Source organism: Cebus imitator, unplaced genomic scaffold, assembly GCF_001604975.1.
Source record: "Cebus imitator isolate Cc_AM_T3 unplaced genomic scaffold, Cebus_imitator-1.0 Scaffold406, whole genome shotgun sequence".
In the NCBI taxonomy this organism is placed as follows: Eukaryota; Metazoa; Chordata; class Mammalia; order Primates; family Cebidae; genus Cebus; species Cebus imitator.
The window spans coordinates 3,200,918-3,219,753 of NW_016107721.1; the positions used below are offsets into that span (position 1 = coordinate 3,200,918).

Here is an 18,836-nt window from a genome sequence, read left to right on the forward strand (position 1 = left end):
ACACCTATAGTCCTAGCTACTAGGGAGGCTGAGGCCACGAGAATTGCTTGAGCCCAGGAGGCAGAGGTTGCAGTGAGCCGAGATAGCACCACTGTACTCCAGCCTAGGTGACAACATAAGACTCTGTCTCAAAAAAAAATTTTTTTGTAAAAATAAATTAAAATGAGACCCCCTTTCTGTCTCAGTCAAGAGAGAAAGACTGAAAGAATGCTATTACCCGTCTTAGTGCAAGAGCTACCAAATAGTCAAATGCCTGTTTTTTGCTTGTTTTGAGACGAAATTTCGCTCTTGTTGCCCAGGCTGGAAAGCAGTGGTGCAATCTCAGCTCACTACAACCTCCACCTCCTGGGTTCAAGTGATTCTCCTGCCTCCCCTTCCAAGTAGCTTGGATTACAGGTGCCCCGCCTCCCAACGCCCAGTGAATTTTTTTGTGTTTTTAGTAAAGATGGAGTTTCACCATGCTGGTCAGCCAGGTCTCAAAATTCTGACTCAGGTGATCCACCCGCGTCAGCCTCCCAAAGTGCTGGGATTACAGGCGTGAGTCACCACGCCTGGCTTGTCTAACTTTTAAGAATGCACCCTATAGATATATTTCCAAACATGAACAGGAATGCATGTTAGGCATACTCTACAGTACGGTTTCTTTTTTCTTTTTGAGACAGGGTCTTACTCTGTCACCCAGGCTGGAGTGCAGTGGTATGACCATGGCTCACTGCAGCCTCAGCCTTCTGGGCTCAGGCAATACTCCCACCTCAACCTCCTGGGTAGCTGGGTCTTCAGGTGTGCACCACTACTCCTGGCTCATTTTTTTGTTGCTACTGTTGTTGCATTTTTTTGTTGTTTCTGGGTTTTTTTTTTTTTTTTTTTTTTGTGGAAAGATGGTCTCGCCATGTTGCCCAGGCTGGTCTTGAACTCCTGGTCTCAAGAAATCCACCTGCCTCAGCCTCCCAAAGTGCTGGGATTACAGACATAAGCCACCACACCCAGCCTGCCATATGGTTTTTAATGGCAACTGGAAATGTTAGGTAAGCAGAAGTTGCACCATTTTAAGCTCAGCTCCATCTTAAAACTAGCAAAGCACATTCCTTGCCAGTCACAACCCATAGACATGAGATACTTAGAGTTAAGAAAACAGCCTAAAGATATGTACAAGGACACTCTTCTACAACAGCAGAAAGTCCAGTGTCCCAATACCCACAACATCTGCTTTCAAGATAACTACAGTTATGCTTTGATGTCCTCACACAATAACACGTCAAGGAGAGTTTTCTTTAAATCGATGCTGTTATTAACCTTCATGCTGTCTGCTCACCTGCACATAGACACAGCTTAGCTTCATCTTTACATAGACAACACCCCTATATAAGAAAAACTTAAAGACGGGGCATTCCTCTGTGTGCTTTCTGAGGACACCCTGCTCTAACAGAGTCATTTCTAATAAACTTGCTTCTTCTACTGTATTCTGTGACATGCCTTGAATTCCTTCCTGAATGATTTCTGGAAACTTTCTCTTGGGGTCTGGATCGAGACCCCTTTTCTGGCAACAGAATGAGCCCAAATGCCCAATAATAGGGACTTACTGAGGGTTTCAATAGTTGTATGTTGTTCTGTTTTAAACAATAAAACAATATGCCACCATTAAAAGGAATAACGGGCTTCCAGTTAAAAGGGCAGATTAAATCTATAGGTTTTTCTTCACTCCCACCTCAACGTCCATTTAAATGCTAGCAAAGGAATAAAAGAAAATTCTAAACACACAGCCCACCTTCCTCCTGTCCCCATACCTTCCTAAGGACAGAATGGCAAAGAAGGGACAGTACAAGGAAGAAGCAAGCAGAGGACACCACAGAGAATGTTGGAACCTTCCACCTGCACATGGTGAGGCCAGCAAGAGGCAAGAGCCATTCTGCTTCACATACAGGAAGGAACTGAAGGTTCAGGAGCTGTGAAAGTGGGGCTGGGAGCAGAGGCTGTCAACACAAAAGCAGGCTGAGAGGCTGTGTTAAGAGCAGTGGTACTCCCAGCACTCCAGCCTTCACCCTGGCAGGAGACAGTTTCTCTAGAGAAATTAACTCGAATGGTCAGGGACCCCAGGCAGCATGGCAACCAGGGGCAACGCGAGAGGCTGAAGCTGGACCTGAAAGTCTTCTTAGGAAAATGGTGCGAGGGTGTTATTCCAATAACAACTACCTCACCAGAAAAAACCAAAACACTCAGGGTATACACAAAAGGCTCTTTAAATTTAAGATACGACAGCATCAATTTAAAAAAGTCAATAGGCAATTTAAAAGATGAAGAGGAATACATCAATGGAAAAGCAGAAAGACAAGAAATTAGAAGAATAAAAGTAGGGAGTCTAACATTCAGCCAACTGGAGTAAAGAGCAGAGAAAACAGGAGGATTTCATTAAAGTCATAATACAAAGAGTCTCCCTGGAATTGAAACGTGGGGTTCCCCAAGTGAAAGGACTGATTAAGCAAGTTTTCAGCCCAGTGGAGGAAAATAGACCCCAGTGCGAATCATCCTCGTGACTTTTATAAAACCTAGAGAAGTAAAGGTCCCTCAGGATCTTACTTTGGGGTGGAATGAGAGTAACACTGGCCTCCCCCACAGCAACCCTGGATGCTAGAAGACAATTGAACAGTGTCCTCAACAATCCCAAGGAAAATGATTTCCAACCAAGAATTATACACGCAGACAAAGTCAACCAAGTGCAGGATGAGGGTAAAATATTTGCAAATATGCAGGACCGCAGAGACCTTCACCTGCCATGCACACATTCTCAGGAAGCTGTGGAAGGCTGTGCTCTATCACAATGAGGAAGTCAGTCAAGGGCAAGGAATACGGGAAACAGAAGAGAGGCACAGAAGATGCTGGGATGAGGGGGAAAGAAAGTCTAGACCACAGACCCAGGACGGAAGTCCACAAAGGAGCAAATACACAGAAAGGTCGGGTTTGCCAACACTTGCCTGCACTTGGAGGACTTTTCATCTTTTTCAGAAACTTTGGCAGATATATTCATAAACCCTATATAAAACGTTAAGAAAATGAAAAGACAAGGCAATGACTACTCCAGGAAAATTAAATTTGCAAAAAGAAAGGAAATTAATCACAGTACCCTACATAGCTCAGTCAGCTTCGAACAACATTCACACAGTCACAATAATGTCAGTGCAGAATGCCAGTCTAACAAAAAGCTATAATGCAATTATTTGGGGAAGACAGAAGGTAAAAAAATGTGTGAGCTGGCTGTTCGGTATTTTCATATGGCACCGCAACAGCATTAAATAATCCCCATCTACTGTGTTAGGAAGCTGGTGGACAATGTCAGAAATTGGAAAACTTTTAAAATGGGGGTGTAATTAGCCAGGTATGTGGCACATGCCTGTAATCCGAGCTACTCAGGAGGCTGAGGCAAGAGAATCACTTGAGCCCAGGAGGCGGAGGTTGCAGTGAGCCAAGATTGTGCCACTGTACTCCAGCCTGAGTGACACAGTGAGACTATGTTTAAAAAAAAAAAAAAAAAATACAGGGGGTATACACATATTATTTAGAGACATAAAGGTATTAGCAGAAGAAAGAACCAGAAGAGTTGAAGATGATAGAATCTGAAGGGCTTTGGATATCAGAAGGCATGGGAAAAAGACAGTTGATTTTCCTTATAATTCTTTTATCTTTGACTTACAATTATGTACATGTGTAACTTTGATAAAATATAAAATTTAATTTTAAAAAGTAAATCTACATGTTCTGACATGGAAACACAGCCACAAAATTGCATAAAGGAAAAACAAGAGGTCACACAGTGATTTAAATGCCAAAATTCCACTTGGCTGGATTTTCAGGCATTTTATATATACAATAGGGTAGTAAATACAGAACCATCTAGAAAAAGACATAGAACTGTTAACAATTAATATCACAGGGGATGGGATGGCGGGGGGCGGGGAAGATGAGCATGAAATTTAAAAATGTTGTACTTCCTAAATCAGCATATTTTCATTTATCATAAGCATGTATTACTTCTTTTTAAGAATTCATGCTTTTAACAATTACTTTGTTGTTAGTCTCTTTCATGTAAATTTTATGACTATCCAATTAGTCCACTTCAGAAGCAGGGGAAGATGCTGACTGTACTTTTCCTCTCATTTCTGCCCAGATCTCATGTGTCTGAGTTCTGCACCCATCAAAGATGATGGATAAACCAGAGAACAGACACCAAGGCTGCCCTAAGCAATGACCCCATTAAGAGTTAAACAGAAGCAATCACTTGATCATCCCCGTAAGGGCAACTCAGCAGGAATGCCCTGGGGACAAACACTCTTAAATCAGAAGAGCCCACCCTAGTCCTTACCCAGCTGCCACTTTCGGGAACACATGGTCTCCATCATCCAGATGGGCAGGGCTGGCTCCAGCATGGCGATGCCCATGTTTGCAAAGCAGATGGAGCCTGTAAGGGAGGAAAGGGCTTAGTGGCTCCTGCCTCCTCTGTCATTTCTGGGCACAGTTAGACTCCATGCATCTGCAGCTCAGATAACCGGAACTTCTACTTCCATTAAGTAAAGGATAAATAGCCTATCAAGGGGACAGCAAAGGCTGTTCATCATCATCATCATCATCATCATCGTTGTTGTCATCCTTATTTTAAACAACTAGAATCCCAGAGACAAATTTGGACTGGAGGCAGCCCTATGGATCCTTTGGTTTAACTTACCCAATTATGATTTTATCAATGAAGAAAGGAAGTCCAATTTATTAATGAAGTAGCTTTCTTGGGGCCACGCAACAGCCAGGCCACTTCCGGACCATACACAGTCTCGGGGCAACCTAAGGATCTCGAATCTATGTGTTACTGTGCAATAAACATGGGCATTTCTAATGATACCCTGAAATGCCAGAAAATTCAAGCAGGATCACAGTGCATTCAGTACAGGCATGCCGTCGGGGGATGTTTTAAACATCAGCTGTGCATATCGGGCATCTATGCAAATATCCATGATCACTCTGTTAACCAGAACCCTTTGTAAATATAGAACTATCTGGAAAAAGACCCATGGGACCGTTCTCCATCATTCTCCATCATCACAACACAGGGAACTTCCTATGTTGTGCCTCTTGGAACCTCTAATTTGCTACAACAAATTCAAAGAATATCGTGTAACAGTGATGAAAGTGCACACATAAGGAAGAAAGATCTGTTCATTCGACGTGACATTTAAAGGCAGAGCATATTGATGGCAGGACTCCCCTCACCCACTTGGCTCCCAACTCCCTTCCACAGTCAAGGCTGCCTGGAAGTGTGGATGACAGTCTGGAAGTGCTGGGTAGCATCTTTGTGTCTCCTGTGAGCAGAGACTAGACAGTGAGTTTCCAGGAAAGCCCAAGACAGGACAGGCCCAGGCTGCACAGCCCTGTCCAGACATGCCCAAGGCTCAGGGAGTCACATTTCTAGAGCTTCCATCCCTCATAATACCTCCTTGTCCCCACCTTAGATGCCAGGGTTCCAGAGGCATCTCAGCTCTGGGACACCCATTACATCTTGCAGAGTTCCCACTGCATGAAGAAGTCACCATGCCAGCTCCATCTCTTTGGCTAACAAGCATGATAGACAGGGTCTTGGCCAGGGTTACATACCTGCTAACCTAACCAAATCCAGCAGCAGAAGGGTTAAACAAAACCAACCTGGGGGTTGACAAAGGCTGAACCTAACTACTGGTGCCCAGTTATCCCAGGCACGCTCCAGCCTACCTCTGTTAGGTGGCTCTGCCTAGACACATCTAACCCTAACTGGATCCAATGCTACAGTGAAGGCTGCCCCAGAGACCAGCACACCAGCACACGGCCAGACCTTCTCCTGGCCTCACCCCAAGGGCCTGTTTACCTCAGTACTCAGGCCTAGCAGCACCTACACAAGGCTGGTGCCTGGTTAGGCAGCCCGGGACCTGGCAGGGCAGGCAAACTTCTGCCACTGGGACAGTCTTGGGGGACAGTCCCTTGGATAGATGCAGACCATTATCCTTCCCAAGAGCCACAAAACCCCAGAGCTTTCTTTTAACCCCTCTAGGCCAAGAACCCAAAAGCATGGCTTTTAGCCAAGGGGTGTTTGAGTGGCCTCCCTGCTGCTCAGCAGGGATGCTCTCTGTAAGAAGGGAGCCCCTATGGGGTTCTGCTGTCACTTTCTATTCATACATGCCAAGGTGAGTCAGACTGCCCCACCTGAGACCCTTGCCATTAGACCAAGGACTCCTTCTGGAAAAGTTCAGGGCCAAACAACGACGGCCTTTGAGGCAAACACAGTGAGCAAGCTTAACTCCAAACAAACCTCCCTGGGGCCCAGGCAGCTCTGCAGAGCCCAGCATGCACCATCTCAATTTTCCCCAAATGAGAAACAAAAGGGGCCTTGGCTGAGTGTCAGAGAGCAAGGGTGGAAGAAAACCATTTCCTTTGACTTGTAGCCTCTTTGCTGCTAGAAAACGCAATCAGCCCTGGCCATCCACCCCCGCCTCCAGCCTGCGGCCATCACCTCGCATTCGCCTGATGGAGAAGACCCCCGGAGCCCCACCTGCGGCAATGAGGATGTACGGGTCCTTCAGCAGCGTGGTTAGGGGTGTCCCCTTCTGACTCTGTCAAGAAAAACACGGGTCAGAAGCATCCCCACGCCCCCTCCCCTGGGGCCCTCATTCCCTGCTGCTTACCTCTGGCTGCACCCGGGACGGCTGGAGCACAAAGAGCTGGATAGCTAAAAAATAAAAAAAATTAAAAAAAACAGGCCCTTCTTCAGAAAGCAGGTGTGGCCCAAGCACGTACTGGCATGGATGCCAAGGTCATGGCAAGGCGCCCACATGGACTCACCTCCATCCAAGAGCACCAAGGCAGCCAGCACCAGGAATGGAGCAGTCTTCCCCACAAACTCGTAGAGCACACTCCCAAAGGGGGGGCCCACTGCAGGGAGAGAAAGAGGGGGAACCACCCCTGGGACACATGCCCTTTCCCCATGCTAGAACCATCCAGTTGACTCTTGTGTTTCTCTCTCTACTTTGTTCCAATAAAGATTTGGGGTAGCTGCCCTATTGTTCTATTCAGTTAAGAGTTCAGTTGCCTTGGCAACTTCCTCCAAGTGGCTTTTCACCTAAGAAATGGGCAAGAGTCTACAAAGGTCACCCTGAAAGCAAAGGCCCAAGAGAAACAAGATCCAGATTCCGGGCGGTGCAGCTTCTGCCGCACAGGAAAATGTGTAAACAGGGACCTCGCTCCTTGTACAACAGCACGGGCAAGGCTGCAGGCTCCCAGAAGCAGGCTGGGAATGCGAGAGAGGAAGGGAAAGGGTCTGAATCCCTCTCAGGGAAGATGTTTGTCCCCTGGTCTGGGAAGTAAGTCAGGGCAGGTGGGGGAGGCAGACACAGAAGGCAAGTTTCCCCCACCACAGCTCACTGAATGTTCCCAAGGAAAGGGTCAGGCAAACCATCCTGTTCAACCTTTGGTTTTCCACCTGGGCCCAGGGAGGTTTGCGGCAGAGGCAGGGGAGGTCCTGATCCCTTCCACCCCCAGCTCAGAGCTCTTTCTACCATTTTTCAGTCTCCATGAAAGCAGGAAAGGAAGAAATAAAAAGGGGATTTCTCAATCAGTGCAAACTTCCCAGGGTCACTGGGTGAGGATTGCCGCTGTCCAGCACCAGGCAGTTCTCTCCTGCCAGTTCACCCACACAGAGGCCTTACCTACCTAAGACCCCCATGGCCAGGCCTCCCAAGGCGATTCCCATGACGTTGCCCCTCTCTTCATCATCTGTGTAGACGCTGGCAAGCATGCCCATCCCTGCACAGGGAAAGAAATCGTCAACAGGCCAGCTTCGGGGAACAGCAAAATAATGCATGACTCGCCTTCCCTCTCCAGCCAGCCTTGTGATTGTCCCAAACCTGTCAGGTTAACTAAAATGTAAGTCCAAGCAGAACCCACAAGGAAAGCAGGCACCTTCTCCAGGAATCCCCAGCACCCCAACCACCACCAATACCTGGATTCCCTGAATGAGTCCAGCTCACTCTGCAAGGGGCCCCTTGACGAACTCACTCAGGCATTCCACACCTACCGGCCACAGAGGAGCAGGATGAGCCGATCCCCTGCAGCGACCTGGCAACCAGCAGGAGGGCATAGCTGCTGGAGAAGGCAAACACTGCAGAGAGAGGGGTCCAAGACCGCATTTCAGCGCTGCTGGGAAGCAACCATCCCAAACAGGGACATTTCGGAAGCCCTCCCTCAACCTGACAGAGAATTTCCGTGTCAGCTACCTTGTGCTTTTGTGCCATGAAAACCTCTATCAATTCCTGTCTGCAATTGTTGCCAATACATAAACCTCCCAGGTTGGATTCCTTTTTTGTGAGACAGAGTCTTGCTCTGTCGCCTAGGCTGGAGTGCAGTGGTATAATCTCGGCTCACTGCAACCTCTGTCTTTGGGTTCAAGTGATTCTCATTCCTCTGCCGCCCCAGTAGCTGGGACTACAGGTGCCTGCCACCACACCTCGCTAACTTTTGTATTTTTAGTAGAGATGGGTTTCACCATGTTGGTGGGCTAATCTCAAACTCCTGACCTCAAGTGATCTGCCCAATTTGACCTCCCAAGTTGCTAGGATTACAGGCGTGAGCCATTGTGCCTGGCCCCCAGGTTGTATTCTTAATTCCCAGCTCATGGGCATCCATGCCCACCCTGATGAGACCCACATTAAGAAGGCAGGCATCAGATACTTACTAATTGTTGAGACAAACATGATGCAGAATCCCGCAAATATGGGAATTGGATAGCCAATTCTGTAAAACACAAACATGAGACAAATCTGGTGACTGCAGGCTATTTTTTTAAGGCTTTAAGTTGATTTTCTCCTGGCTACCCTTTGGGATCAGACAGATAAGCATTTGGTGGACTTTTCTGAGAATTCATATACTCGGTGCTTCCTATGTGACCTTTTTGTGTTTGACTGTCTTGGAACGTGAATACATTTAAGGACTGCCACTGTGAACAGAAATTTCTCTGGAATAAATGTTAGCACAATATTGGCAAGTAACCCAGAACACATCTAAAATACACAGCCCCTGTTTCCATCCTTGTTTAAAAATGATTCCTTTAAATTATAGTCTTTGCTAGAGCTCTCCCAAAGGAGCCACTGCAATCAAATGATTCGGGTAAAAGACCATCAGGTGATTCAACTGGCAGACTGCACTATGTCTAAGAGGCATTAGGAAGCAAGATGTTAAGATCTGCCTTCCTGTTGACCCCATGAGGCCAACCTAGAAAGACAAAGTCTCATTTTCTGTGTAAAATCTCAAAATCCAAATTGCTCCATGAGACCACTGCTCGCCTAGGGCTCTGGTGCCAGGTCACCAGGGCTGGGGAAAAGACCCTGGCATTCCCCCACACCATGTCTGGCTGGACACGTGGCCCTGCCACTTAATCCAGGGAGGTCTCCTCTCAGCCCTATGGAGAGACCACCACCCACCTCCCAGGACTGCAGTAAGGGAAGAGATGTGGATGTTGAACTGTTAACCAGAGTGCCTACAGCATAGAAGGTGCCTAAGAAATGTCATCTTCCCCTTCATTCTCTTCCTTCTTTATTCTCTGTTTCTGCTGGATCAAGCAGACAGCTGGGTCCCGGCTCTGTGGGTGGGGCGTGAGGATACAGGCAGCTTCCCAGCCCCTCTGCCTTAAGACGAAGCCAACACTGGCTGAGCTCTTGCCCAATTCCAGGTTTGCTCTAACCCAGAAGAGCCTGAAACATCTTTAAGTCTCTTCTTTCTCTAGCTCTGGACCCTCAGGAGCCCAGAGGTGAATCAAATGAATCCAGGAAGGCAGAAGGGCCAAGCTCCAGGAACAACCTGGAAGGGTTCTTCTCTTCCAGGATTTAATCAAAAAATTGTAATCAGCCAGGCATAATGGCTCATGCCTGTAATCCTAGCACTTTGGGAGGCCAGATCACTTGAGCTCAGGAGTTCGAGACTAGCCCGGGCAACATGGCAAAACCCTGTCTCTACTGAAAAGAAACAACTACCAAAAAAAAAAAAAAAATGAGCTGGGTGGGCTGGTGCACACCTATAATCCCAACTACCTGGGAAGCTGAGGCACGAGAATTGCTTTAACCTGGGAGGTGGAAGTAGCAGTGAGCTGAGATTGAGCCACTGCACTCTAGCCTGGGTCAGTCTCAAAAAAAAAAATATCATAATCATAGCATTTTCATTTAAAGTTTACACTCAGTTCTCCAAGCATTTACACTCACCATCTCATGATTTGATAAGGGCTCTATTTCACCTCCCTATGTTACAGATGAGGAAACTGGGGCATAATAGCTATTCATTACTTGTCATATGTCATCAGACTAATTTCGCTTGGGCCATTCCCTCCAGCCTAGGACTTTTCCTTGTAAACTTTACCACCTCCTCCCGTACCCAATCAGCATATGAAGCTTTAAATGAATCTTTCCCAAAGTTCTCTTGACCATACTCATACATATTTTTTAACTGCTTCACCTGTATCCAGAAACCAAATACCAAAAATTCAAAGAGTAATTCACAAGCTTGACAGATTCCCAGGTACTCAGTCCCCTCCCACAAACCATGCACAGCTTCCCCTTACTGTGAACTGAAGTGAGCTTGTAATTCACGAAGTGGGGCTCCAAGCAAATGGGTAAACCAAGGAAGATACCAGGATTCTGACCTGCAGTTCAGATGGTCATCAGGTGGTAGCTTCTCTTGTCTCAGCCTGCCCAGAGCCCTGTGCCCCTTATTCATGTGGACAAGAGAAACCCAACACCAGGGGCTCACATGGCACTGCAGGACACTGAATCAGGAAATGTCCAGGAGGCTAAGAGAGAACTCCCAGGAAATTTATTTTCAGCAACTACATTTTGTCCCATGAAAGAACGGGCATATGGCAATCTTCCTGGCTGTCCTGGAATAAACACAGGCTTCTCTCTCCATTCAGCATATATTTGGAAAATATAGTAGTTGAATTATCAATACACATCAAAACTGTTAGAATTATGGGCTTCATGCTTCTGTCACCAGTTCTTCATTTTGGCTATTTATCAGGCTCTAAAATGGAAGCCTTTGGGTTGCAGGGACATCCCTGAAGCCAAATAAGACATCTGTGGCCCCTTCCCAGACTACAGGCAGAAGCAGCAGCTGGTTTCAGGACAAAACTCAATAAAATGTGACAACCCGTTTGTGGCCCCCAGACCATCAGCCATACTGTGCCCACTGTACAGTCCGGGCAGTAATCAAGGTAACCCATCAGGGCACAGCGGTGGGGAGGGGGGGCTGGAAGCCACTGAGGTCCCTCCCTACCTGAAGACTCAGACATTCCCATGACTGTAAACAGGGAACCAGCATGCTGGGTGGCCTGAGGTTCCAAGGGAGGGTAGCTGGTTATATCCATTTTTCAGATGGTCAACACCAAGGCTCAGGGAGGTGAATTACTTGCCCCAAATCCAAGGCTACAGGCATACCTCGAGTGTGTCAACATGTGCTAGGCCCTCCTGATGTGCACCTGAGTGGGGACACTGGTCAAAGGAGCATGTGGGATGGAAGGTGTGCAGTTTCACTGAAAACCCCAGGATTTGTGCCCACAGAGGGTTCTTTTCACCATCTGAGGCGCTGTGTCTTCTTTAGAGGCATTGCAGCTACTGTTTTTCATTTTAATTTTCTTTGGAATTTTAACAATGCACATATAGAGTAAAGGAATAGCAAAGCTAGAAGGAAACTCAAAGGCTAGCCAGTCCCAATCTTCACCTTAGATGAGAAAGCTGAGGTTCAGAGACGGAGTGGCTTACCCCATGGCTGCAGAGCAAGCCGATGGCTTCGGATACAATCAGGCTCATGTTGCCGCCTTCTAGGCACTGGACACACCTGTGGCTGAACTTTCAGTAGAAGCCAAGCCACTGCAGGGGCTGCCTGGTGGTAAGCGCTGGGCATCATTCTTCCCCAGAGCTCAGCCTCAAGGTAAAACAGACAGCCTGGGAAGCTCCTGGGTCTCCACCCTCAAACTCTTCTGGTCCCTTGAGTGCCTGCCATAGAATGAGGGTTGTCCAGTGCCCCTAGTGATTGAGTGGTGGGCAGAAGGACCACACCCTTTCTCCTTCCCCACAGTATCTCCTAAACAGACAGAAACTCAACCGACATTAGTCACAATCTGTGTCTGAGTTGGCCCCCTTGTCTCAATTCAGTGCCATCTCAATTAAAGCACTGCTAAGCAGAGCTAGATCCGATTCTGCAAACCTTCAGCCAAATGCCCCATTATCATCCCTATGAGTCATCTTGGCCCATGGTCATCCTCTACAGAGCATCACGAAGCAGTTAATCCAATTCGAGTAAGACTAAAAGTCATATATTCAATGCCTCGAAAAACATGTAAAACAATAAAAGTTATGTTAATTATAGTTACTTAGTCAGTGGAGACACCACATCTGTCCCTAAATGGTCAATGAGGACAATACTTCTGTAGCATTAATAATTAGCTTATCCTTGACATAGAGACTAATGCAAGCTCTATTCTCAGGATTGCTAAGACCACAGTTGCCTCTACTATGGTAAATGACAAAAAGGACACAGACTACAGAGCCCTGAAGGGTGAAACTATCACCAGATGAGAGGAGAAGCAACGGCTCCCCTGCGGTGATCCCTACACTCCTAAAAGGTGTAAAGTGAATGTCAGCAAATGGAATGATGTTTTAAATTTGCCTGGATACAGCAGGAAGTTTGTCCATCATTTAGTAAATAAAACGAAATCCTTAGATTTCGCCTGTCAAAATTTTTAGGTCCTGCTTGTCTTTTTCAGCTGTCAGGGAGTTTGGGGGGTACGGACTTCTCCCTGTCCTGGATGTGGCCCCTGTTCTCTGACACACAGCTCAACAGAGCCTTTGCTTCCCCTAGGAATGCTCTAATTCCACGGCCAGTTTCTTCTGATTTCAGAAGTGAAGACTCGCTAAACCCTCCCTCCCATCCTAACCACATCCAGGATAGGAGATCCTTCTCAGACCAGCTGGTTTCCCTGTCCATGGAGAAGCTGAAAAGGTCACTGCTTATTCCCACAAAGCCCACTTGAGACCCACTGGCTGAAACTAGCAAAAAAAAAAAATCAGATAAAATAAAACCATAGTAGACTTCATAGAGATTTCAGGCGCTGTGGCATCCTCTGTGTCGTTCAGATGTTAGCTAAGATTTCCGAGGAAAAAGAGCTGCTTTCAAATATACGAAGTAACTATGGAAATAAATTAAGCCACTGACGCTGGCTTGATAAAAAGCAGATCACTGAGACAATGACAAGCTAAGGAGGAAGCCGAGGGAAACGGTCCCCAGCAATGAAGTTAACTCTTTCCCAAGCCAGTCGTGTGGAGTATCTTTTGGTTCTGAAGATGCAACTATTATCTAAACCTTACGCAAAGCAAGACCACAATGCCACATCTTTGCCTGGTTGAGGGAAGAGAGAAATGTAAAGGTGTTGACCCCTTGTTCATTTGCCTGGAACATTCCTCTTACATACATATTTATCTAAAATTTGATTCTTAGACCAAATGATGACGAAGCATCACTAGTATAATTTCTGCTCCCACCTGCACACAACTGCAATCATGAAATGAATAGTTCAGCCAGAATTATAAAATAAGAGGCAAGGGGCTCCCACGTGGAAATTGGAAATCAGGTCAACCCATCATCTTCAGGCTTTGTTGGAAAGTGTGCTATCGGACAGGTGATCACCACACACACCCAAATCAAAGGTATTTTGCCACCTATCTGGTCATACATTTTCAGTAGAAATATAGTATCTGAATAATAAATAAAACATGAAAAACGTGTATCCTATTAGCAGCTAAATGAACCCAAAAATTGTTACTTTGCGTTTTCAGGGTTTGCTGTGAAAACTTATGGAATATTTAAAAACAACAGGGCTGGGCATGGTGGCTCACGCCTGTAATCCCAACACTTTGGGAGGCTGAGGCAGGAGGATCACTTGAGGTCAGGAGTTCGAGATTAGCCTGGCCAAATGGTGAAACCTCATCTCTACTAAAATACAAAAAAAAAAATTAGCCGGGCGTGGTGGTATTTGCCTGTAGTCTTAGCTACTTGGGAGGCTAAGGCAGGAGAATTGCTTGAACCTGGGAGGCGGAGGTTGCAGTGAGCACAGATTGCCCCACTGCACTCCAGCCTGGGCAACAAAGTGAGACCCTGTCTAAATAAATAAATAAACAGACAGGTGGCCTACCTTTTGTATCTTCCTCCCACAAAAGCCACTCACATGGCACCATCATGACCATGAATACAGGAGTTCAGGTATGGTGTGGTGCGCTGTAGAACGTCTCGATTCAGCATGGGTCCCACTTCAGTTAAAACAAGCAGCCTTGGAAAAGAATGGCTCTGGCTATGGGCAGCTTTCCCCGTATATCTTTATAGACGCATGAAGATGGACCAGTTCACATCAGGGATTGGAAAAAGACTGAGTATTTCTGGGACCAGGGAGGGTCCATCTCCACAGGAATCAGGCTGATCTAAACTCTGCTCATCAATTAAAAACAGCAATCAGCAACTCACTGGGTCTTCAGCAGTTCTGCCTGCTACAACCAGGAAGAGCCCAAGTCAGCACAAGGAAGGCAGATTTTGAGCTGCATTCTTTATTTCTAGTAGCTAAAAGTACAGGCTGTATAATTGTAAGCAGGTGGGAAGAACAGGAAGGGGGAAGAACAGAGCTTGAAACAGGACAGTCGGGACATGTGGCTATAAGTCCTGCCACTGTTGTAAATGCTTTCTCCTCCTGAACTGCAAACTCCTTTGCCTATAAAATGCGAGGACTGGCCCAAACTCTTTCGATAAAAGTCTCTGCAAGCTCTGATGCTCCATATTAACTATTCTTTAACCAGAAACATATTAATCAATTTTAAAAAGACTTTAAACACATTTGTTTACAATACTGAAGATATGAGTCACACATCTTGTTCATGGAGGATGTGATTGGCACAATTTACATCAAAAGACTGCAATGGCTCACAAGTTAACTCTTGGAAGACTCTTAAAGGCAAATGGAATGCATTTGTCCCTTCTCTGCTTTCATCCGAACTGTGGTGGGAAGCAGAATCTTGGAGTGCCCAGAAGAGCTGCCCAGTCTCCAAATTCATATCTACCAGTGTTGGAAATTATGAGACAAATCACAAATCAGGACCACAATATGAAAATTTGTTTGCTCGCTGGACACGGTGGCTCACTCCTGTAATCCCAGAACTTTGGGAGGCCAAGGTGGGCAAATCACCTGAGGTCAGGAGTTCAACATCAGCCAGACCAACATGGTGAAACCTCGTCTCTACCAAAAAATACAAAAAATAGCTAGGCATAGAGGTGCATGCCTGTAATCCCAGCTACTCAGGAGGCTGAGACATGAGAATTGCTTGAACCCGGGAGGTGGAGGTTGCAGTGAGCCAAGATTCACACTCTAGCCTGGGTGACAGAGCAAGACTCTGTCTCAAAAAAAAACAAGAAAAAAAAAATTGTTTGCCCTTCCATATTACCAGCCAGCATTGGAAAATAATTTTTAAATTTGCGAGGTAGCTGGGCAAAACAGTTGGGGATTACAATTTTGCTCTAGATAATTTCCAAAGTAGATTACTCACCATGAGAATAGACTAAATTTCACAAGTCACAAAATGGAAGATAATTTTTTGAAGTCCCAAACATGAGCCTGGTGTGGCTACAACCTCAAAGCCTTTGGAGTATTTAAGAGGGGAAAGGGCTCACTGGTTTTAAACAAGCTTCTTCCCCATGGCATCAGCAAAGCATTAACAGTAAGAATGGGATTTTTTAAAAAAGCTTTTCATTTGCAATTTGCATTTGGAAGATTGGAGTACTCACATCATTTCAGCTGAATTTCTAAGTATTACGCTGTACGGCTAGTAACGTTCCACCCAAGTGATTGGCAAGGCATTATTACGATAATGTCCTCAATTTTCACATATAATATTTGAGCTGTTTGCTTTCTCAGAATACAAAATCCTGAGCTGTTTTCTGTAATTATACCAGATGCATTTTAAGAAGCATTCTCAGTATTGAAAAAAGAAAGAAAACAATCCTGCAACTAAAGAGGTTTGTTTGGTTTTTCTCTTGAGAACAGAGGAGCCACTGAACGTCACCTTCTTAACGGGTCCATTTGCTTAGCATATTTTATGTAGCAACCTTAGAATATTGCTCTGCACAGACTAGAGGGCTGGGCATGGCTTGAGATGGTTAAAATCCATTCAATGGCATCCTTCCATCCAGAAAATCAAACTGCAGAACTGAGAATGTGCTCCTGTCCCACTCAAGCTCCATGTGTCCAAGGGCAGCTTGTGCTGGGGGAAGGCCAGATCTGCCGTCCCCTCCCTGAGCCCCGGCTGCCACCCAAGGCTTCCTTGCCTCTCACCGTCCCTAGCCCTAGAGTTGCAAAGGACTCTGCTCTCAAAGCTTGGTTGATTTCATTCTCTGCTGCCACCTTGAAGTGCTTCATAAATATTTGAATGTGGGGCCCACATTTTCATTTTTCACTGAACCCCACAAATTATGTAGCCAGTCTTGCTCCCCACTCCCCATGCCAAAGGCAGGGAAAATGAAAAGATCTCCCTGCTCCCTGGCCACCTACTCTGCTTGAAATTGTGCCTGACTCACTCATTGTCTTTGGCTCTAGAATATCTGATGGCTTCCTGCTGCCCCACAACAGAACCCCAATCCTTTCTCAGCCCAACATCTGGGGCCTCCGATAGCCTAGCCCAGCCCTGATCCTCCCCTCCTCCTTAGTTCACCCCTCTCCCTGCCACCACCTCTTTTCCATCTCTAGCCCAGTCTTGTTCCTGCTTCTGGGTCTGGTCTGCAGGTAGGACTGTGGGCACACCCCTCCCTACCATTTCTGGTGTTTAACAATATGTACGCCTCACATGTATAATTTCGACCTAGGTAGTTACACTGTGCACTTGGCAGCCCACCACCAACTCACTTCCAGCTCCCATTCCTTGCACCGACACCTTGGGGGCCTGGCTCCTCCTCTCGGCTACAAGGCTCTTATCCTGGGCTTTGAGCACCCATGGACCAGGCAGAACTGGGCCACCTCAGCTATAGAAGAACAAACACTTCACCAACAGTGGAGAAGTAAACAGTTATTCCAAACAATATAGGTTCAGAAAAATCTAGAACAGCCTGATTCATCTGAAGCTAGTTTGGGCAGCTTGGATTATCCAGACAATAGCCTCAGTTCTCTTTCTTTCTTGTATGTGGACAAGACTATGTAACCAGCAGAAGGGAAGAACACAGCCCATGACCTCGGCATCAGCTCAGAGCTTCTGCCCTTTTCCCACACTCCCTACCTGGCATCACGAGAGTCTTTAGCATGCCAGCTCCAAAAGAAGACACCTTGGCTCTCTATAAGGAAGTGCATGTCCTGAGGTAGAAGACAAAAGGAGGCCACACAGCGCATAAAATAAAATGACGGCCACGGCGGCTGCAGAGGTCCTGCTGCCCGGGGCGACTCTGACAAATGCACTTATGAAACCTGGCATTTAGACAGGCCAAAGTCCTCCCACTTGCTGGGAGAGGTCCTCTTTATTCTGTCTTCCTTAATATTTTGTTATTTGTTGAGCAACAGAAGAGAGAACAGAAATGTGGAACAATAGGAAGTTGTGGTTATCTGGGAACAGAGACATAGGGGAAAGAGACTGGGTTTTCCCCAGCTCACCCACCACGGATTGTCCACACTCTCACCAATTAATAAGAAGCAGAATTCCAGGGAGAATGTAAGCTAGGACTGACAGAAATATCAAACTCTTTGACTAAAGTAATCTGCCCTACCTGTTGGTCAGCAGTCCTATGAAAGGGTTGGTGAGGAGCTGGACAGTGGCTTTCGAGGCAAACAACAGACCAACTTGCACGTTTTCATTCAGGAGGTCTTTGTCTTCGCTGGGACAGTCGGAAGGGACAGCAGACCTGTTGGTCACCATGTGCTGTGTGGTGGTCTGATGCAGCTGCCCCTCCTGCAGGTCTCTGGTAGTGTTCCCGGTGACCATGGTAGAGTTGTCATAATAGGAGAAGATGCTCTGGAAGCTGTCCGAATTGGAGGCTGTGAGCACTGGCCTGGCTGTCTGGATTTCTGTAGCATTCTTCTCGTGCTTAATGCTGTACAGATAACTTGGGATGATAGGGACTGGGGATAAGAGCAGAATGGCAAGGTGGTGATCACACTGAAACCCTCTCTAAGAAAAAAGTCAGCAAAAAACTGTGGTTGTGTCAGCTGGGTGCGGTGGCTTACACCTATAATCCCAGCACTTTGGGAGGCTGAGGCAGGCAGATGGCCTGAGGTCAGGAGTTCGAGACCAGCCTGGCCAACATGGAGAGACACAGTTTCTACTAAAAATACAAAAATTAGCTGGGTGTGGTGGCACACGCCTGTAATCCCAGCTACTCAGGAGGCTGAGACAGGATGATCACTTGAACCTGGGAGGTGGAGGTTGCAGTGAGCCGAGATTGTGCCACTGCACTCCAGCCTGGGCAACAGAATTAGACTCTGTCTCAAAAAACAACAACAATAACAAAACCATGGTTGTGTCAAATGCCAGAAGAGATCCAAAGAGGTGGCAGGTCTACCCCAGGAACAGGAGCCCTGTGCCACATGTCTACAACAACACTGGAGCAAGTTCACTTTGCTTAGCTCACTAGAAAGAACCAAGCCCCCAACAGCCCCGAGAACTGTCCACTCTCAAAGTCAGGGGCTGTGCTGAACTGACTGGCCCCAGAGATTCTGTCAGTTATGGGTTTCTTCCACATTGTTCCTTCAAGGAATATTTCAGAAAAGT

At 46.6% G+C, this 18,836-nt stretch overlaps 1 protein-coding gene across 1 annotated transcript in view; it reads right to left on the minus strand.

The window, feature by feature from the left end:
• The window catches only part of SLC18A2 (solute carrier family 18 member A2), a 39,197-nt gene that overhangs the window by 18,164 nt on the left and 2,197 nt on the right, over positions 1-18,836 (minus strand). The window contains exons 3-10 of the mRNA XM_017509120.2: positions 17,836-18,187; positions 8,741-8,799; positions 8,084-8,167; positions 7,720-7,812; positions 6,853-6,942; positions 6,696-6,739; positions 6,563-6,623; positions 4,355-4,450 (exon numbers count right to left, since the gene is read on the minus strand). Of these exons, the coding sequence (XP_017364609.2) occupies positions 4,355-4,450; positions 6,563-6,623; positions 6,696-6,739; positions 6,853-6,942; positions 7,720-7,812; positions 8,084-8,167; positions 8,741-8,799; positions 17,836-18,187 (879 nt within the window). The remainder of the gene's footprint in view (positions 1-4,354; positions 4,451-6,562; positions 6,624-6,695; positions 6,740-6,852; positions 6,943-7,719; positions 7,813-8,083; positions 8,168-8,740; positions 8,800-17,835; positions 18,188-18,836) is intronic.